Source organism: Ictidomys tridecemlineatus, chromosome 5 (genome assembly GCF_052094955.1).
Source record: "Ictidomys tridecemlineatus isolate mIctTri1 chromosome 5, mIctTri1.hap1, whole genome shotgun sequence".
NCBI classification, from domain to species: Eukaryota; Metazoa; Chordata; class Mammalia; order Rodentia; family Sciuridae; genus Ictidomys; species Ictidomys tridecemlineatus.
Genome location: NC_135481.1, coordinates 31,215,926 through 31,239,027, shown reverse-complemented (window position 1 = coordinate 31,239,027; position 23,102 = coordinate 31,215,926). Strand labels below are relative to the sequence as shown.

At 37.3% G+C, this 23,102-nt stretch overlaps 1 protein-coding gene across 2 annotated transcripts in view; it reads right to left on the bottom strand.

Moving 5' to 3' along the window:
- Atp8b4 (ATPase phospholipid transporting 8B4 (putative)) overlaps positions 1 to 23,102 on the bottom strand; it is a 260,993-nt gene that overhangs the window by 188,810 nt on the left and 49,081 nt on the right. For both annotated transcript variants that reach the window (XM_078049629.1, XM_005316551.4), the window contains exon 3: positions 868 to 926. In XM_078049629.1, coding sequence (XP_077905755.1) covers positions 868 to 926 — 59 coding nt within the window. The remainder of the gene's footprint in view (positions 1 to 867; positions 927 to 23,102) is intronic.

The following is a 23,102-nucleotide window of genomic DNA, read 5'->3' as shown; positions in this document are numbered from 1 at the left end:
TTACAAAGTTCCTTGACCAAAACTCTCCTCTGGCCAGTGCCCAGGTTTGCCCACATGACTCTCATATTTTTGTTTTAATGGCCATCACACCCCTCTCTGAATGGAGACTCTTTTTCATTAAATGCACTGACACACACAACATCATAGCAGGTCTTGTAGGCCACGTATCGCCTATAGAAGTGATTGATTCTGCCAGCTGCCCATGTTAGAGCTTTTAAAAGACTCTATGTAGAAACTTCATATTGAGACACAGATCACAAAATATTTATGAGAGGCCATAATATAATTCACAAAGTCATTCATTAATGTGTCCCAAGTTCCTAGAACAGTGCCAGTCACTTAGTAGACTCTTAATAAATACTTCTCATATAAATGAAGAAAACTCATTTAAAAGAAAAAGTAGTTCAGTATAAGCCTAATGAACCTAATGATCCTCACCATTCACTTTGTAAATATAATTATTTGGAGCCTGGTAACTTTATTCTAAATATACTTTTCCACATTCATCATGAATTACTGAGAAAAAAATCCCTCAAATGCCATTCATCAACTATCAGCCACTACTACCATTTCCACCACTAAATACTATCAAAAAGGGCCATTTTCATATTGTTCTTGAACCCAAATGGGCACCAAATGAACTATCAATTCTTGATAAAGAAGATATTTCATCTTAGTGCAGAAGAGAAATAAGTGTGTAAACATTACAAAAATCTGTATTTATAGAAACTTCTGACACCTTGCTTTCGAAACAGGCCAACAAAGAAAGTTTATAGTAAGGTCATAAGGTCCTAGAAGGCGTGATCCCACTTATGGTCCTTAAGGTCAGACCTACCCTAGCATGTATGTGCTGTGTGTTTTACTCACCGCATACTGGAACTTTTCATTATATTCACGGTCATTGGCTTTTACAATCCGTTCCACTTCTAAAGAGAAAGAAAAATCAGGTATGAAATCAAATTTTAAACCCTCAGCAATATATAACTCATTAAAATAAAATCTTTCAGGTTACTTTCTTGTCAACATTACAAGAATTCTTTTCTTTGAAATCGAAGGGCAATGGCCTTTTTCTAGCCTGAATATTGGAACCTGCATTGGAAAGTCTCAAAATGGAAAGCTGAAATGTTTCTCATTGTCTTTTTGATGCCCAACATAAAGCAAAACATTATGTGCCTCCAGTTCCTATGTCCTTTCCACTCCACAAAGACCTTTTCCCTTAACTTCAGGTCATTATTAAAGGAGAAGGAGTCACTGAAAACCAAATGTACCCTGAGATTTTTTTTTTACAAAATATAATACAGCTAAATAGAAGCATACAGAAGTGAGACAGCAAAAATGTCATATAATTAAGAGACTGAGACCTTTAATTAGAAGTAACCAAAAAGTAAAATCTCTTCAGAAAGCAAATGCAATCACCAGTACAAATAACAAAATAAAAGAACAATAAGCTCCAAGATTATGATAGTGCACAAATAAAATTTTGTAAAGGGCAAAAAAAAAAAAAAAAATAGTGCCCAGAAATACCAACAGTGCATGTTTTATAATGAAGGTAGCAAGTTCTTGTCTCATGTTTACTTGGAGAGTTACTACCAGAGTTGAACAAAGGTTTCTGATAGAATAAACTTTGTTCTATCAGAAAAGAGTCAGTAAAATTCTCAAACATGCAAATGGTGGCCTCTCATGGTAAATTACATAACCCACTCACCTGGGATTTCCTTTATCCCACAGTTCTTTAACTGAGTACAGGACAAGGTAAAAGGTATAGGTATAGAGGTAGAGATAAGAGTTTATAGAAGGTACATACAATCACAGAGACAAAGAAGATCTGGAGAGTGGAAAGTAACTTGGAGGCACATGTCAGGGCTGAGGAAGGCAAACCAAGAGGACAGAGTAGAGCTGCAAGCAGAAGGAAAAAGAAAAAGATGAGCGAGATAGAGAGAGAGAGAGAGAGAGAGAGAGAGAGAGAGAGAAAGAAAGAAAGAAAGAAAGGGAGGGAGGGAGGGAGGGAGGGAGGAAGGAAGGAAGGAAGGATACACTTAGACTTTAGCACCGCCCTCTGCATGCCAGACACCCTGAATTGTAATAACTAATTTTTCCAGGAAGTCCAAGAAGAATCTAAATGTTTCTTTGGCTCCTGTGGCTCATCTTCCAAACCTGAATGTCACCTCTGAAGCTTGCTCCTGACACATGACACCCTGTTTTCAAGGTGACACTTGGGTTTCTACCATCTGTAGAGTGTTTTGTTTGCTTGGCACCCACCTATGTGGTTTCCTTTTTGCCTATGAGTAGTCGGGCCCTGTGATTGTTTCTGTTTTCTAGTCTGACTCACCTAATTGCTGATAAGAACAATATTGAACTGAGGTCAACAGCTGACAACACCTGAACGGGCCCACCCCTGATGTGGATGACTCTAAAATCTAGAACCCACCAGGAAGCAATCCTCAACCAACCAACAATCCAAAAAAAAAAAAAAAAAAAAAAAAACCACTTCAAATCCTAGCTATGAAAAAACAATTCTTTTTTCTGATTCTCCACAAAGAGCAAAAAACTCAAAGCCCAAAATGGTATTTCAGAGGATGAAATTATTTAAAAGATTAAAAATCTAGATAATTCATTTATACATCCCTATCTTAACCCAGGAGTAGTAAAACAGATGACAAGAAAATAATGGATATTATTGGTAAGGTGGAGGTGAAAAGATCTTTCTAAATGGCAAAAGTTAACTTGGCCCACTAATATGGGGCATCTAATTTATGAATTAAATTTGGTTCTAAGTTAAAAAAAAATCTTATATACTAATTTGAATATTTATTGGCCTTAGCTTAGATCATGCATATTCAGAGGGCAATAATTTTCAAATTTTACATTTGTATGATGCACATCCAAGAACAGGAAGCTCCTTACCTAATTTTATCTACTCTAGATACCAGAACCTTTACTCTATGAGGTAAGTAGGTGCCATTTATCCAGTGACTTCATGAAACCACACTCTTCAAGGATTGAGACCAGCCCTCCCACAAAAATAATCAAGTAATTTCTATGATGGGTCAGTTTGGTGTTCAAGATTGCCCTTGTCCCATAAGATCTGGTTGGAGCTAACAGTCTTCTTTTTTTGCTTCTAAATTCTTATGATTAAGTCTTAATCTTTGCTTCTATATTTCCAGTAATTACTGTCTTTCTGAATGAACCTTTATGATTAATTCTGGCAGATTTCACATTACTTCACTAAGCTCTGCAAAATTCTTACTTTGGTTCTAAATCCCTCCACCTTTCTGCCTTTAACCTAACTATGCTAAACCTGAATTATCTTTGCAGGGATTAACTTTCTTATATATGCCACCAGAATATATGAGGGGATATAAATCCCCCATGACAATAATTCACATCCTACAAGAAAGGAAAGTAGAAATAAACCCCAGCAACAACTCCCAGTGAGAATGGCTTAGCGGTTCAGTGACTGAAACTAATAATCTCATAGGCATCATGGGACTTTCCAGACGTAATCTCAAAGGAAAGTGGTCACCATGGGGTTTGTGAACGACCAGCATAAACTCACTCCTGAACAATTATCAATAAATTTGTGTGACTCCAAAAAGAAGAAAAGTGAGATATGAGGATCACTTTTTAAATATAAAATATAAAAATCATTTTTAAAAACCTGGTATATCACCAAGGGTAAAGTACAGTCAAAGAGATACAAGGTCTTCCCATTTAAAATGGAAAAAATGAGTATGCTCTTTACCTACCTAACTTCTCAAGTCCCAATGAAATTACAGAAAACATTTTTTAAGAATAAAAACAGAACAGTGCTACAAAGCAAAAGTATGGCTAGCAGAGGTACATAAATTTTTAAGGAAGCTCAGAAAATAAATTAGAAAGTAAATGGATCATTATGACTGAGAAATTAAAAAGATAGGAATAACTCCAGCAACAGAATTAGGAGAATGGTCTTCCCAGGAGAGCCCCCAGAGCAGCCCAAATTCAGAGTCAGTAAGTATAAAAATTGAGAGTGTATTATAGACAGGGTGACAGTACAAATCTAGGCCTATTAGCTTTGTGAAATAATTGATAGGGTCCCCTTTCTTCTCAAAGTGTCTCAAAGTGGATAATAAATTATATTGTTACCTTAATTTTGGAATGTCATCAGAGCAATTGTATAATACTGGACCCAGATAGTCCTTCCCACACTCCCTCTTTTTTACCCAACATACCATTGGAGGAAACCAAGAGTGGGTGCACAGGCCTAAGAGACAAGCAGCTCTGACCCTCTACAATAGCTATAGTAGACTTTAATAATTAAAGTCTGCCAGTCATGGAATTTTCCAGACTCCTGCCATTCCCATAGAAAAGCCTGACAGCTGGCTACTCTCTGATCTTCCTATTTAAAGGAGAGGACTAATAAAGAAAAAGAATTTTGCAACTGCACTAGCCTAGCCAGTTCTTCACTTAAAAATATAATCCAGTAATCAAAAGTCACCAGATAGCTGAAAAAAAAGAAATCAGCACAATTTTTTTTAAAGGATCCTAGAGAAAGAGATAATGCTGAAGACAGGTGGAGAGGGGGTTGATTTTTTTAATTCTCATTAGTACCTTGAAGATATGTAAGAAGACATATCACCCATGAAACAAAAACAAGCTGATACAAAGGAAACAAGAGTGTATTCTTGGAAATTAAAGATATTTAATAAACAAACAAGAATAGATAAGATTAAAGAAATCTCTTAAAATGTATATTGACATGACAAAGAAAAGAAAAATGTGAAAAGAAAACTTGGGGGAGTGGAACACAGGCAATGGACAGGAAGACATAATCAAATAAACAAAGAACTCTGCCCTAGAGTAAGCCATAACTCTCCAAAGTGAAAGGGCCATTAAATGACAATCAGGATGAATGGAAAGAGACCCATGAATCTTCATAAAATTTTTAGCTCTAAAGACTAGGAGGTGATCCTCAAATCTCTCTGAAGGGGAAAAAAATGGTTAAGCCCAGAGACATAAGAATCAGACCAACATGAAATTTTTCATCAGCAACAAAGATGCTAGAAGTCTTAGAATGATGCCTTTCAGGTTTAATGAGAGATGAATTTGAACTTAGAAGTTGATATCCAAGAAAGCAAACAATCAAGTATGAGGGGAAAATAAAGACATTTTCAGACCTGCAAGAATATTTACTAACTTTTTACTAACTAATATTTACTACAAGAATAGTTACTAAGAATAACTTTTCAAGAATGTACAACAGAAAAAAAGTTGTCTTTCTGAATGAAACTTTATGATTAATTTAAATTTATTTTAAATTTTAAAAGTAGAGTAAAAAGTGTAAAAGCAAGGTTGGTGATTAACCACAGTCAAGAATGATAATAAAAATGCAAAATAGGATAACCCACATACCTGCTCAAGATGGAGCGTAAATTCTGTAAGGAAGAAGAATTGTCTAGTGCCCTTTATCTCACAAAATCAATTTTTTGGAAAAAGTAAAAGTACTACCTATTCTTGGCTCAGACATTAATTTCTTTAAGAACATCTCACAAAGAAGTCATTGGTACAAAGAAAATAAAAATAAGATTTTTAGAGCTCTGTTTTATAACAGCCCTATAAAATGTCATACCAAAACTCAATTCGAAAGGACCAATAATGTCCCTGTACTCATTCTCTGCTGATCTGATTAAATCCAGTAGCATATTTTAGGATCTTTGGATGAATAAATGATCTGAATGTCCTTCAATCATTTATTCTAATCATTATTTCTCTCAAATTCACTTGTGCTAAATACTATGTGACCATGAGCTTCAAAATTTCCTGAAAAGTACCTGGAGAGTGGCTGTGTTGTGTTGCTAAGTACAAGACAGAAGATCAGTTGGAAGTAAAGTTACACCTTTGTGTCAGCTGAGGAACAAAGGTAGGTATCTGGAAGGGACACCATCGTTCACCATCCCAGGGACCTACCCAAGAAATCAGCCATCAGATAGAATTTTCTTGACCTTGTTTTGAATCTGCTTCAGAATATAGAAAAATAAGTAATGCCTTCAAAGTCCTACTCCACACAGATGATGGAAATGAAAAAAAAAATGTAAAAATATGAAAACCAATATAATTTGATGTCTTCCTCAACCAATTAAATATTAATGAAGCACTCATAGACTGCTTATCTTTGAACCCATGTGCTTCCTGTTACATTCTCCAAGATAACTACATAAGGATAACTCATTTATTTAAGGAAGTGGTTACTTATGAATCAGTAAAATGTTAGGGATCATTTACCAAAAAGAATGACCTGGTCTCAGAATTAGCATCCTATGGTCCCTTACACCACTGATAGAGCTGATGACCTGGTCTCAGAATTAGCATCCTATGGTCCCTTACACCACTGATAGAGCTGATGGTTTGTTAATATCACTCTGAGTTCAAGATATTTTTTTTTAATCTGTGTTCGCTTGGCTTGTCTTTCAATTTGGAAGAGAGATATCTCTAGCACAACTAAAAGTGTTAGCAGATCACTTAAAAAAAAAAACAAGTTCAAAAGGTGATAGAAACCTAACACTATCTGCTGGAAAATAATAACTGCAATTAAGATGCTGTTCCTTTATAGGCAAGATGTTTAGCACCCATAAAAGTGAGAGCTTGATGAAAGAGCCCTCAGATAAGAAAAATCAGCCTGGATCTTGAGACAAGAGGCCTGAAGTACACTAACTCATAACCTCTCCTGACCTATGATTTCTCAGTAAAATAACACCACTATGGGTCATAACCATTAAATGAGGAAATGTGTGGGAAGCACTTTATAAACAGAAAAATACCAGAAAATTCTTTCTTCAAAAAATAAATAAATGAAACATAGAAAATAGATGAAAAAAAGAAAATCACCCAAGCTTGGATAGCCAGTCTTATAGTTGCTTATATTATTATCGCCCGAGAAGATCTTAAAGTAATTTTTTCTGAATATTTTCAGTGGAAATTGGCAAATGCCCATTGATTCTACTCCAGGTCCCTGAAGGCAACACCCAACTGCTCATCTGGGCTCTTCTCCATCATAATGTAATGAATTATGCCTCATTCATCTTCCACTTCCAGTAGGCAAAAGAAAACAGCTCATTCGTGTCTTTTTTTTTTTTAATTATTGGTTTGTCTGTGAACAATTCATAACACCTTACTATTTAAGGCCAGTTAATGAAAGCAGGGCCTTTGCTAACAAGACCAAGAGGAAAAGGAAAGATTTGGGACCCAGGAGTGACCACAGCAAGCATGAGTCCCTCATTAATAAACACACTGTCTTTCTTCAATTAACTCCAGAGCATTTTGTCCTTCACAAAATGTGGTTTAGAAGACAGCCTTCAGGCGCTTGGCTTTAGACCCCCCAAATCATGAAATGATAAAGTGCTATGGAGAATTCAGGGCCCCTATGTAAAACCCTGATAGCACAGACAACCATTTCTTAAGCAAGGTTGGTACTGAAGAGTGTCTCTAAACATGGTGTGTCATTGGGGGTTTGGGATTGTTGTTGATTTGCAAGGTTTGGGTCAGAAATCTCAGGGAAAAAAAATTCCCCCAAGCTAAATCAATAACTTCAGTTTTTTCCTTCCTTAATTTTCTTTCATTAGTCACAATCTGGTCTATGTGGATGGAAGCCAGACCAATTCATTAAAGACATGAGGGAAAAACAATGAGAGGGGAGAGCTTTAAAGAAAAGAGTTCCCCAGACTCCAAGATTTTCTGATTTGATTCCAAGAACACATTCTGATACAATTGAAAACTATGTGTCTTGAATTGGGGTTTCCTATTGAATCCCAGTGGTGACCTGCAGCTTCTGGGACTTATTGACATTTAAGTTGAAAACTAAAGATAATTAAGGGGAAAAAATCTTCCCACAATTTTTTTTTAAATTCTTGTCCCCACAAAAGAGCTTGGAAACAAAGTTAGGGAATTCAAACAAATACGAAAGGGCCTTGGGTTTGTTTTCCTCTTGGCTAAGCCAATTTGCTCATCAAGTCCAGATAGTTGGAAAATTTGATTTATTAGGCACTTTATTCCTTCCATGGCTTATTGTAGCTTCACAGAGAAATATAAAATTTTTATTAATTCATTCTTCTTCTAGAATAATGAACTGAATTATATAAATTACAAGTGAAATCAATAAAATCTTTAGATAAGTCCTCAGCATTTAGCTTCCTATAAATATAGAAATAATAAGTATAGATTCATAACTGGGGATTTGACTCACTATACTAATAATAATAATAATATCTAATGTTTATTAAACACTTATTAAAAGCTAGATATTTTATGAAATATCTGAATGCATTATTTCATGTGTCCTCCAAACTATTATTCGTCTCACCCTACAGATAAGGAAAGAAAGACCTAGAAAGATGATACAAGAGAGTCAGAATTCAAACCCAGAACTGTCTTCCCTGTAAAAGTGGTTGGCAGCAATTCTGGGTATAAGGAGATGGTAGAGGATACCATGCAGAGATGACTGGGAAACTACAAATTGGTGTGTGCCTGAGACCAGAGGTCAAGGTGAGAGGGGCCTCTCTCGTGGGATGTAATATTCTGGGATGTTCTTCAAATGGCACGCACACATACGCACACATACTCACTCCAGTTAACCTTGAGGCCCAGTAGCTTCTTATATCTCACTCATTTCCAGTCCTGGCCTCTATTTCACTGTGGAGGACTTCCTGTAGGAATCCTCTGGCCCCTCTTTGGAGACTTTGGGGCAGTCCTAGCTGAGGATGTTCTCCCAAAGCCCTGTTCACAGCTGACTGCTTTCTTTGAAGCCCTTATTACATGTGCAAGTTTTACTTTGCTGTTTTAATTTCACATTCTTTTACAATTTGAGAAAGAGAATGCAGTTTGATGGACTGGGCCAGAATCAGAATGCTTTCTCTAAAGAGAGATGTTTGTCATTTTAAGATGGATGGAGCTACAAATTGAGTTTCTTTAGTACATATTGGTTCTGTATCTCAGCTCCCTGAATCTGTGTGGCAAATTAACATCGCTGGAGTCAAGAGAAAGTGATTTATTACAGAAATATTTATTGAGCTCTTTTGGGAGGCTCTACTCTAGTCAGTGAAAGAATAACAAAGACCAGTCAGCAGTTGCCTTCAAAGGGTAGGCATGCCCACAAATACAAGCACAGCAAGGAAGCAAAGAAGAGATCCAGAAAACCACAGGAAAACAGAGAAAAAAAAAAGTCAAGTCCAGATGGGTGGCCAAACATGTCCCACCCGTGCCAAGCAGATCTGAAAGAAACTTATGTGGCTGTATACACACCAGAGTGTGCTAGGCTGTTTTGCCATGCACCTTTTCCAAGCTAAGCAGCTGTGTTTACTGAAAAGAAATGTGCTTGAGGACTAAGATGGGGAAAAATACAGTCATGAAAACAGGGCAGCTCAAGGGGGATCCAAGATGGCGGACCAGAGGGAAGCAGCATTCTGTGTCACTCCGTGACCGGGGTCTCAACTAGTGGGAATACTGCTTTGCTGAGAGTGATAGAGGACCCCTCCAAGCTGATCCCACACAGGCATCACAGCCGCCTTGCCGTGAGGCCCCATTAAGCAAGCAGCATTAGAAAAGGACTTTCGACTCCCCACTACTTGCCCACCCAGGTCTCACGAGTGCCTTAGTGGGACCACCGGCATCAGCTGCAGAAATCCCAGACACTACTCGCATGAAGGACACTCAGCTGCTAACCACACACAGGAACTCCAGCTGCCACTCCTGTGTGGACCCCCATCTACCAACTTGGGGCTCCCTGGTCACCTTCATCTTGGGACTCCACAGCTACTGCCATAGTCCCCACTCAAGGTAGCCTGTCTGCACCTGGGGACATCACAGGCTCTGAAGAAAGCCAATAGCCACAACACTGCAAGCCACACTGCTCATCTCTGAACGCATCAAACAACGCCATCACCTGGCTCCCCACACCCGACCCAACACCCCATCTGTAAAAGCAGCAGCATCCATCTTGGGTCACCTCCATTGCCATTTTTAGTCGGGGCAACTATCAGTTTGGAACACCAGACAGCCAGGTGAGGCCCTACAAGGCCACTATAAGCCTATAGGGTAAAAACGGTAATGCTTCGTTCAGATCCACAGAGCTAGAAAGGAAGACACATGAGCAAAGTGAAAAGACAAGGGAAGAAAATGCCCCAAACAAATCAACACACCACATTATTAGAATCCATGGCCAGCACAGCAGATGAAATGACAGAGGAGTTCAGGATGTACATAATTAAAATGTTCTGTGAATTAAAGGATGAAATTAGAGAACAAATACAGGCAGCAAAAGATCATTTTGACAAAGAGCTGCATAAGCAAATACAGGAAGCAAAAGATGACTTCAATAGGGAGATAGAGATTCTAAAGAAAAACCAAACAGAAATTCTTGAAATGAAAGAAACAATAAACCAAATTAAAAGCTCAATTGAAAGCATCACCAACAGATTAGACCACTTGGAAGACAGGACCTCAGATAATGAAGACAAAATATATAATCTTGAAAAGAATGTAGACCACACAGTGAAATTGGTAATAAACCATGAGCAGAACATTCAAGAAATATGGGAGAGCATAAACAGACCAAATTTAAGAGTTATAAAAGTAGGGGAAGGCATAGAGTTCCAAACCAAGGGAATGAACAATCTATTACATAAAATAAAATCAGAAAATTTTCCAAACTTGAAGAACAAATCCAATACAAAAAGCTTACAGGACACCAAATGTACCAAGCACATTAAAAGGAATATGCCTAAAATACAGAATAAGGAGAATATTGAAAGCAATGAGAGAAAGGAATCAGATCACATACATGGGGAAAACAATTAGGTTATCTGCAGATTTTTAAGCCCACTCTGAAAGCTAGAAGATACTGGAACAACATATATCAAGCTCTGAAAGAAAATGGATGCTAACCAAGAATTTTGTATCCAGCAAAATTAAGCTTTAGATTAGATGGTGAAATAAAAACCTTCCATGATAACAAAAGTTAAAAGAATTTACAGCTAGCAAACCTGCATTACAGAACATTCTTGGCAAAATATTCTATGAAGAGGGAATGAAAAACTGTTGGAATAACTTTCAGCTTACAGCTAGCAGCTAGCAGTTATGAGCAGCTCAAAGTGCTTGAAGAATCTACACTCGTTCAGGTCTGATAGGAACACCTGCAGGATGGGATGCTCTGCTCTAGCAAGCCGTTAATGAAACCACATCCTTAGCACTTGTGGCTAGTATTGCCAAGCTACCGGGCCAGGAAACTGATAGCCAGGAGTTTCAGGCATGAAACTCCTAACTTAGAAAGCCCCCTCCCCTAGGGATAAAGACCCTTCCTGATGATAGCAAGATAGCAATATAGTACGGTTACATTAGGCATAAGATGATTGGCTTATGGATATTATCTTGCTTATATATGATTGACGGGCACACCCCACTAGAACCCTATAACAATTGTATGCATTGCAAAAATAAACTGAGCTACTGGACGATGACTTGAGGTTTGTATCCTGCCAGTTCTCTCACAAGCTGTGTGTTGATTCCACATCTCTATTTGCTGCGACTGAGGTAGCCGAGTAACTAATTGACCACATCAGTGACCAGAATGACAGCAAAAAACAACAATGAAAATCAGCAGAAGGAGGTATTATACTAAAGGAAAAACTAATCAAAGGAAAAAACAAGTCAAGTTAAATAACAAAAATAAACAAAAATGGTTGGGAATACAAGTCATGTCTCAATAATAACCCTGAATGTTAATGGCCTAAACTCACCAATCAAAAGACATAAGCTAGCTAATTGGATTAAAACAAAAAGACCCAACAATATGCTGCCTCCAAGAGACTCATCTCATAGGAAAAGACACACAGAATGAAGGTGAAAGGTTGGGAAAAAATCTTACCATTCACATGGACTGAGGAAGCAAGCAGGGGTTTCCATCCTTATATCAAATAAAGTAGACTTTAAGCTAATGTTAATCAAAAGGGACAAAGAAGGACATATCATACTGCTCATGGGAACCATACACCAACAAGACATAAAAATTATTATAAATATATGCCCCAAACAATGGAGCCTCTATGTTCATCAAAAAAACTCTTGTCAAGTTCAAGAGTCAAATTGACCACAACAAAATAATTCTGGGAGACTTTAACACACACACCTCTTTCACCACTGGATAGATCTTCTAAACAAAAGCTGAACAAAGAAACGATAAAACTCAATAACATAATCAATAACTTAGACTTAACTGACATATATAGAATATTTCATCCTTCAACAAGCAAATACACTTTCTTCTCAGTAGCACATGCATATTTCTCTAAAATAGACCATATATTATGCCACAAAGCAACTCTTAACAAATATAAAAAAGTAGAGATGCTACTCTGCATTCTATTAGATCATAATGGAATGAAATTAGAAATCAATGATAAAATAAAAAATAAAAACTACTCCAAAGCCTGGAGACTAAATAATATGTTACTGAATGAACAATGGGTTGCAAAAGACATCAATGAGGAGATAAAAAATTCTTAAAGGTAATGAGAATATTAATACAACATATTGAAATCTCTGGGACACTATGAAGGCACTACTAAGGGGAAAGTACATTGCATGGGGTTCATTCCTTAAAAGAAGAAAAAGTCAACAAATAAATGACCTAACACTACAACTTAAAGCCCTAGAGAAAAAGAACAAATCAACACCAAAAGCAGTAGAAGACAGAAAATAATTAAAATCAGAGCTGAAATCAATGAAATTGAAACAAAAGAAACAATTGAAAAAATTGACAAAACAAAAAGTTGGTTCTTCCAAAAAATAAATAAAATTGGCAAACCCTTAGCTATGCTAACAAAGAGAAGGAAAGAGAAAATTCAAATCTTGAACATACATGATGAAAAAGGAAACATCATAACAGACCCTATAGAAATACAGAAGATAATTACAAATTATTTTCAAAGCTTGTACTCTAATAAAATAGAGAATATCAAAGGCACCAACAAATTTCTAGAGGCATATGAGTTGCCCAAATGGAATCAGGATATTACACACAATTTAAACAAATAGATTTCAAGCAAGGAAATAGAAGATACCATCAGAAGCCTACCAACAAAGAAAAGCCCAGGACCAGATAGATACACAGCTGAGTTCTATAAGACCTATAAAGAAGGACTAATACCTATACTCTACAAATTATTTTGTGAAACAGAAAAAGAGGGAGCACTTCCAAACTCATTCTATGAGGCCAATATCACCTGATTCCAAAACCAGGCAAAGACACATCAAAGAAAGAAAACTTCAGACCAATATCTCTAATGAACATAGATGCAAAAATTCTCAATAAGGGGTTGGGGTTATGGCTCAGCAGTAGAGTGCTCACCTAGCATGTGCAAGTGTTCAATCCTCAGCACCACATAAAAATAAATAAATAAAATGAAAGTATCGTGTCCAACTACAACATATTTATATATAAATAAAAATTCTCAATAAAATTCTGGCAAATCAAATACAAAAACATCAAAAAGATAGTGCACCTTGCACAAGTGGGGTTCATCTCAGGGATGTAAGGTTGGTTCAACATACAGAAATCAATAAACATAATTTATCACATCCATAAACTTAAAGAATCATGCAATCGTCTTAATTGATGCAGCAAAAGCATCCCACAAAATACAGAATCCCTTTATGTTCAAAACACTAGAAAAACTAGGGATAACAGGAACATATCTCAACATCATAAAAGCTAAGTCCTAGGCCAACATCATTCTAAATAGAGAAAAATTGAGAGCATTCCCTATAAAAACTGGAAAACACAGGGATATCCTCTTTCACCACTTCTATTTAACACAGTTCTTTAAACACTGGCCAGAGCAATTAGATAGACAAAAAAAATTAAAGGGATATGAATAGGAAAAGAAGGACTCAAATTATCTCTCTTTGCTAACGATATGATTCTTTACCTAGAACACCCAAAATTTTACCATAACACTTCTAGAACTAGTAAATGAATACAGCAAAGTAGCAGGATACAAAATCAACACCCATAAATCAAAGGCATTTCTGTTTATCAGTGACAAATCCTCTGAAAGGGAAATTAGGAAAACTACTCCATTTATAATAGCCTCAAAAAAAATATTTGGGACTCAACCTAATAAAAGAGGTGAGAGACCTCTACAATGAAAACTACAGAACGCTAAAGAAAGAAATTAAAGAAGACCTTAGAAGATGGAAAGATCTCCCTTGTTCTTGGATAGGCAGAATTAATATTGTCAAAATGATCATACTACCAAAAGCACTATACAGATTTAATGCTATTCCAATCAAAATCCCAATGACATTTCTCATAGAAATAGAAAAAGAAATTCATCTGGAAAAATAAGAGACCCATAATAGCTAAAGCAATCCTTAGCAAGAAGGATTAGCAGATCTCAAACTATACTACAGAGCAATAGTAACAAAAACAATATGGTATTGGCACCAAAATAGACTGGTAGACCAATGGTACAGAATAAAGGACACAGAGACTAACCCACATAATTCAGTTATCTTGTATTAAACAAGGTGCCAAAAACATACATTAGAGAAAAGACAGCCTCCTCAACAAATGGTGCTGGGAAAACTGGTAATCCATATGAACTTAAACCTCTATCTCTCACCATGCACAAAACTCAACTCAAAGTAGATCAAAGACCTAGGAATTAAGCCAAAGGCACTGTGCCTATTAGAAAACAAAGTAGGCCCAAATCTCCATTAAGCAATTAGGCCCTTGCCTCCTAAATAAGACTCCTATAGCACAAGAATTAAAATCAGGAATCAATAAATGGGATGGATTCAAACTAAAAAGCTTCTTCTTGGCAAAAGTGAGGTGAATAGAGAGAACACATCTTGGGAACAAATTTTTACCATTCGCACATCAGATAGAGCACTAATCTCTAGTGTATGTAAAGAATTAAAAAAGCTAAACACCCAAAAAAACCAAACAGCCCAATTAATAAACAGACCAAGGAACTGAACAGACACTTCTCAGAAGATGATATACAATCAATCAACAAATATATGAAAAAATGTTCAACATCTCTAGCAATTAGAGAAATGGAAATCAAAACTACTCTAAGATTTCATCTCACTCCAGTCAGAAAGGCAGCTATTAAGAATACAAACAACAATAAGTGTTTGCGGGGATGCGGGGAAAAAGACACACTCATACATTGCTGGTGGGACTGTAAATTGGTGCAGCCAATATGGAAAGCAGTATGGAGATTCCTTGGAAAGCTGGGAAAGGAACCACCATTTGACCCAGCTGTCCCTCTCCTCGGTCTATACCCAAAGGACTTAAAAACAGCATACTACAGGGACACAGCCACATCAATGTTTATAGCAGCACAATTCACAATAGCTAAACTGTGGAACCAACCTAGATGCCCTTCAATAGATGAATGGATAAAAAAAATGTGGTGTATATATACACAATGGAATATTACTCAGCAATAAAAGAGAATAAAATCATGGCATTTGCAGGTAAATGGATGTGCCAAGGTCTCGGCTTGGCACCAGAATCACGAGCCACCACACACCTTTGTAGGTTCAAACAGCAATTCTTTATTCCAGCTCTCACACTGCCTCCACACAGGTCCAGGGGCAATCACGTTCTGCCATCTCCACACACAATTCACCTACTCCACGAGGCTCTCTCCAAATCCCATTTTAATCTCACGAGAACTCAACGGGAACAAGCAACAGGAACACCCTAATCCCAGCAATAATCTTCAACCTCTAACTTCCCTAAAACCCATTATCTTAAACTGGCAACGCCTTAAACTCAAGGAGCTGGTTACTTCCTCAAACCTGATCAGCTCTAAACCCAGATCCGCCTTGGTCCTTGAGCAAGGTCACCTTATTAAAGCATGCATGCAATGTCCCATCGAATGTCCTCTAAGCAGCATGGGGTACGCTTGGCAAGGAAATTTCGATGCGTCATTCCTACTTGGTAATGGCCCTCAGCATGGATGGAGTTGGAGAGTATAATGCTAAGTGAAGTTAGCCATTCCCAAAAAAACAAATGCCAAATGTTTTCTCTGATATAAGGAGGCCGTTTCATAGTGGGGTTGGGAGGGGGAGCATGGGAGTAACTCTAGATAGGGCAAAGGGGTGGAGGGAAAGGCAGGGCATGTGTATAAAAAAAATGGAGGAATGAGATGGATATCATCACCCTGAGTACATGTATGAAGACATGAATGGTGTGAATATACTCTATATACAACCAGAGATATGAAAACCTGTGCTCTATATCTATAATATGAATTTTAATACATTCTGCTGTCATATATAACAAATTACAATACAAAATAAATTTTAAAAAAGAGGGCTTTTGGGGCTGGGATTGTGGCTCAGCAGTAGAGCGCTCGCCTAGCACAGGCGGGACCCAGGTTCGATTCTCAGCACCACCTAAAAAATAAAGGCATTGTGATGTGTCCATCTACAAAAAAGATTCTCTTTCTCTCTCTCTCTAAAAAAAAAAAGCCTCATTTATTTATCTATTCATGAAATATCAAATAAAAAGCACTTAAAAAGAGATATGAGTGAGCCAGGATTTCAGGCAGAAAAGAAAGGTGGCATTTAGGCCATCTGGCCACTTCTCCCCAGCTCTCCTGCCCGTGCTTTGGTTTAAGCCACCATCACCTCCCACCTCCTTCTGAGATTACTGCAATAGCCTCCCCTCAGGTCTTACCGCCTCTGCCCCTGCCTCCCAGTGAGCCTATATTCTCAACAGAGCAGCCAGAGCAGTCCTTTCAAATTCTCTTTTCTATTTCTGTTCTAACAAAAATTACGAGAAATTTTTTTTATGAGTAACTTATTGGCTCAGAACAACATCAACATATCATCTTACGGTTCTGGATGCTGGCAGCCAAAACCTGTTATCAGGGCTAGTTCCTTTCAAGGCTCTTCAGGTGAAACACTTCCTCAACTTTTCCAGCTTCTAACAGCTGCCCACATCCCTTGGCTCATGGCCCACATCCCTCTGAACTCTGCTCTCATTGTCAGGCCTCCTTCTCTGACTCTGACCATCTGACACCCTCTTCTCTGGGTCCTGGCAGTTATTCTGGGGCCATCTACATAATCCAGGGTATTGTTGCCATCTCAAGATCCTCCACTGCAAAGTTCCTCTAACCACAGAAGGGAACGTATGCCTAGGTTCTGGGGAGGTAGATATTTTGGGGAGTGGAAGCTTCAATCTGCCTTCCACAAGGATCATCTCTTTCTAGCTTCTCAAAGTTGCAAAGGGCCTTCAAAACAGTCACAGTAAGATTGTCAGCTGCTTTTTCAAAAGAATCAGTAGAAACTTGAAAGTAGTGGAATGACATCTTTGAAGTTCCAGAAGAAAAGGCTATCTGCCTACATACAGGAGAAGTATTCACATTCACAAATAAATGCAAAATAAAATTAAAACTATATTGAGATTTCATATCATTTTACTCAGAATGGAAATTATCAAGAATATAAGTAACAATAAATGGTGGTGAGGATGTTGGGGAAAGGGTACACCCATACGGTGTTACTAAAAAACACTCGGGAAGGCACTACAGAGATTCCTCAAAAAAAGAAAAAAACTAAAATGGAACCATTATATGACCCAGCAACCCAACTCCTTGGAATGTATCCAAAAGATTTTAAGTCAGCATACTACAGTGATACAGCTACATCAATGTTTACAGCAGCACAATTCAAAATAGCCAAGCTAGAGAACCAAATTAGGTGTTCTTCAACAGATAAATGGATTAAGAAATGTGGTATATATATACAATGGAGTATGACTTAGTCATTCAAAAGAATGAAATTATGACATTTCCCAGTAAATGGATAGATTAGGAGATTATCAGGCTAAATGAAATAAACCAGACCCAACAAATCAAAGGTCAAACCATTTCTCTGATAAGCAGAAGCTGGTCTAAAATAAAGGGAAAAAAAGAAAATTGGGGGAGATGTATTCCATCGAAACAAAGTTCAGTGGAGTAAAGAAAGGGAAGTAAGGAGGGAGAAGAAGGACAGGATAAGGGAAGAACAGCAGAATGAACCTGATCTAACCTTCCTATGTACATATATGAATATACCACAGTGATCTAAACTTATGTATATCTATAAGGCACTAATTTTTTTAAAATCTATAAGTAAGTAACAGAAAGATCAGGAGTGCAGAAGGAAGGAAACGGGGGAGGGAGGAGGAAAATGAAAGGGGAAGTACTAGGGACTGCATTGGAGCAAAATATATTTCATACTTTTATAATTATGTCAAAATGAATGCTAATATTATGTGTAACTAAAAAGACCCAATTAAAAAAAATCATAAACAATAGGTGTTCATTCAAACATCTATTCAGTTTCTGGAACAAAATGAAGAACAGCATGCCATATGTTTCAAGGTCAAAAAGGAGAAAGACAGCAGAAATTCCCTTGTGGAACTCAGATCTCAGTCATAAGATAATAAAAATTTGAAAACTATGAACTATGTCATATTAGAAAAAACTGGGAGGTGTCTAACCAAAAAGACAGATATAAAGGGAAATTCAGAGAGAGAGAAAACATGAGGATGTAACAATATGAGGAAGGTCTTCAAATATCTGATGATATTTAATATAGATGATAGAATATCTATTCTGCATTATTCAAAAGCTCAGAACAGAAAGTGAAATTTATAAAGCTCTGAAATTCCAGTTAATATGTAATTGAATTTTCTGTCAAAACAGAGAACAAGTCGTCTCCCAAATTAGATGCCTGAACTACCTGTCAGAGCAAATATTCAAGGAAATATTCAGCTGCACTATGGGAATAGATTATCAAGTTGGAAGTAAAGCTGGACAATGTGATTGTGAAGATCCTTCTATTTCCCAAATCTTATCATTCAATACAATTACTATGGTTTGAGTATCTCCCCCAAGGATTTACATTGGAGGATTTGTTCTTAGTGCAACGATATTGGCAAGTGGTAGATCTTTAAAAGGTGGAGTCTGGTTGGTGGGTTTGGGTCCCTGGGGTGCTGCCCTGAGAAGGGATTAAGGTAGGTTTAAGGGACCTGAGTTCTTGTGAGAGCAAGCGATTCCAAGAGCAAGTCTGACTCCTGACTCACTCTCTGAATTCCTGTTTAGTGATCCAATCTCTTCCTCCCCTGTGTATTCTTACTGTTGGGATGCCAACTGCCAAGAGGTCCTCTCTAGAACTGAGCCAATGCTGGCACTATGCCCTTGAGACTTCAGAACCATGAACTAAATAAATCTCTTTTCTTTGGCTAAAAAACTGCTCCTGCCCGGGGTACTGTGTCACAGTAACAGAAAACTGGTTACTACAGCAACCTAGAACTGTATTAAGAGTACTATTAAATCAAAGGTGGCAGCAGAGGGAAATAAGGTATAATACTTAGGAAAGTTTTTCACAGTGTACACTATATTTAAGAATCATCTCCTTAGAAGTGAACAGAAGCCAAGATAGTAAACAAGTTCTCTATGGAACAAAATGTTCGGAGAAAAAAAGTGAAGAAAACTGAACCAGGAGGAAATTCTGTAACAAGGGTCCAGTGAAGAAGATAAAAGCATACATCTGAGAAGCAAGAAGAAGTTGTAAGGGTCATGAAGACCAAAAATGATGAGCATTCAAGAAGAGAACAACCACTACTGCTAATACTAAAGAGACATGAGAAAGGACGGTGTTGAAGAACAGGTTCTAGGCTTCTCCTTAGGACTTAGGAAGTCCTCTGTGACTGGTGATCTTTTACAGCAACCTAACCTAATCTACATCAGGGGTAATAAAACATCAGATGGCTCTAAGCCTACATAGTGCCACACTTAGATAAAGTTTGGGTAGCATACAAACTCAGTAAGTACTTGAGAATAAGAAGACAGCTTTTCTCTGAACTCTCTATTTGCAGCTCTGCACAATGACTGTGGTGGCCAATTTTTAAACATAGAATGAATCCTCTGTGAGAAGATTTCTATTCCAAGACTAAATCACAGGACAAAAGTCTGGAGCACACCTAGGTCTAGGGACTCCAAGGCTGTCTCCTCCTGTTCTCCCAATTAGGGAGGCTGATGAACCTAGGGATGGAGGACAAAGTCCTGCAATATTTAGGACAAGCAGCAGAACTTGGGATCTCTGGGATGATCCCTATCATCTTTTTTTAACATTTGTTTTTTAGTTGTAGATGGACATAATATCTTTATTTTATCTTCATGTGGTGCAGAGGTTTGAACCTGGTGCCATATGTGTGATAGGCAAGCACTCTACCACTGAGCCACAACCCCAGCCTCCCCCCATTATCTTTTTACACAGAATTTTAATGTGATAAAATAGAAGGGATTAGATGGTTCTCACCTGTAGTGGCACCAGAGAAAATACACCATGCTCCTTCCTTCCTGAACACCAAAAAGTTATTAAAATATATATGAGAGATCATTAGGAAATTTAAGCCCAAAGTTATGAGAGGGCTTTTGTGAAGCCAGCACTGTCTTAAGCATGTCATTGACTTATCAGTACCTTTTGGTATTTCATTTCAATGGTCTCATTCAATTAAACTAAAGAAAACAGATTTTAAAAAACTGTATGATCCAACTTTACAAATGAGTTACTATAACAGAAAAAAGCAAGTTTAAAACAACAGCTACTTCATGTAACTGCAAAACTACTTGAGAAGACAGCCTTTGGATTTCTGTTGCTGTTCCATAAGAGATAAACACAAGGAAAAATATGTTCTATATATATATATATATATATATATATATATATATATACCCAGTGGTGCATGTCTGAAATCACAGAGATTTGGGAGTCTGAGGCAGGAGAATAGTGAGTTCAAAGCCAGCCTCAGCAATATAATGAGGCTCTGAGCAACACAGCAAGACCCTGTCTCTAAATAAAACATAAAAAGGGCTGGAAATGTGGCTCAGTGGTTAAGCACCCTAGGTTCATTTACTGGTTAAAATATATATGTGTGTGTGTGTGTGTATACTTGTAAATTTTATTGATGCAAGAATTTTATATATACATATAAATTTTACATATATATTATAATTACATTAATGTATTAATATGATACCAATAAGGGTAGAGTCTATGTTTTTCATTTTTTTAATCACAAATCCTCTAACACAGGACAAACCCAGTGTCTAATATGCTCAAAAAATGTCTGTGGCATTAACTAATCTAATTACACAGGAAAACAAAAATATGGACTTTATTCCTTTATTAGAGCAAAAACAAAAACAAAAAAATCCAAAATTCTGTTAGCACTGAGGCTCCATAATTCCTGGATCCTATTGTTGATTGTTTGCTAAACAGAGATAATAATTCACCATTTATTTTAAGAGAAATCACTATAAACTCCTGCAAAGCAGGTATATAAATTTCAACCAAAGCAGCTGATCCCTATTGTTTCGACCACACTGGCAGGCCTCTGACTCACCAAAAATAAATAACCCTTGTGAAATGAGCAACACAGCAAAGACTCCCAGGGCTTCCAAAATGTTCTCTTAAAAATCAGAGCCCCTTACAAGTTAAGTCTGCCAACAGGAAATCCCCCTATAAATGTAATATTCATGTCAGCCATGAAACCGGACAAAATCATTTTGGCAAAACCCAGAATATTAGGATAAAAACCTACCAACCTATGAACTATACCATGTTTCTATGAATTCAGTAGCCTAACACTTATACAGTACTTTTGTGATTTGTAAAGTACTTCATATATGTCATTACATTTTGCATTCATCTTCACGATAGCCTTGAGAGAGAGAGAAAGGGATGAACCCCATTTTATAAATAAGAAAGGTGAGGCTCAGAGAACTCAAGCAGGAAGAGCTGTTAAGCAGCAAGCCCAGGTTTACTCCTATTGCTTCTGACTCGTGTTTCTATCACACCACAAAGGACCATTACAGAGTGTTAACAGAGCTTTACACACCTAGAGCACTAATGCTGGTCAAACCCAGGAAATTCTTACACTGTTGATCTAAATGACATGTTACATCACAACCACCTAGAATCAAACGTATGGACAAGTTGGACAGGTGGGTAGTGAAAATACGTAAGTGCCATAGACTTCTATATCACCGCATGATTTTTAAACTTATAGTAGCAATAATAACGTCTAAGAGCTACATTACTCCAGGCATCCTGGACTGCTCTCTACATGAAAGCTCACAAAAATAAGCCTAAGAAACCATGAAGCCATCTCTCTCCCTCCTGCCCAGGACATTTAGGGTTGCTTTCTAGAAGGCAGCTGGCCCCAAACTGGTTCAGGGCTGACTTCCCCAGGGGCACAGCTGGCAGAGTGCGTAGGCCCCGTGATAATTTTAAGGACCCTCAAAAATGTTTTAATTTTCATTTATTTTAAAATCAGAAGAAAAAAATGAATAAAATAATAATGGATTCACAATAATGGGTCCAGTCTGAATTCTATTTGTCTTTGTACTAATGTAGTCATAAAATCCAATGTTTAATACATTTTATGGAGGAAGGAAAAAACAAAGGCAGAAGTGCCTAAGGCCCACGGAAGACAGAAAGCAGCCCTGATGTGACTCTTCCCCATGCCCCATAAACACTCTAAGGACGGCCCTTGTGGTGTAATACGTGCTGGCTCCACAGCTCCCGCATTTTGGAATCAAGAACAGCTTTAGTAAAGACAGATCTTAATTATCTACTTCTTTTGCTTCCCATATTGCCAAAGTAATAAGATCTGAATTAAGTATTTTATACATGAACAACGCTTTTATGATTGTTTTGTGGAGAAGCACACACTAGCTTTAACACAATTTGTCGCTGGGCCTCCCCTGCAAACTATCCAGAGAGGGTAAATTACAAAAAACAAATGGAAAATAGACTGTAGTCACAGTGTTTTAAGTATCTGACTCAATTCACTGGCATTTTTCACATCTCGAAGAATGTGAGACTTAGATGAATATGGAGATAATAAAAAATAAAGTATATCTCGGGAGGAGATTAGTATTTTCTCATTACACTCATGACTGATCCACATATTTTCAGAGAAATTATCAACAGCTTCAGCTTCCTGATGCTGTTGAGAGTTTAGATAAATCTAAGTGCAGCTTTATTAATGCTGTAGATCT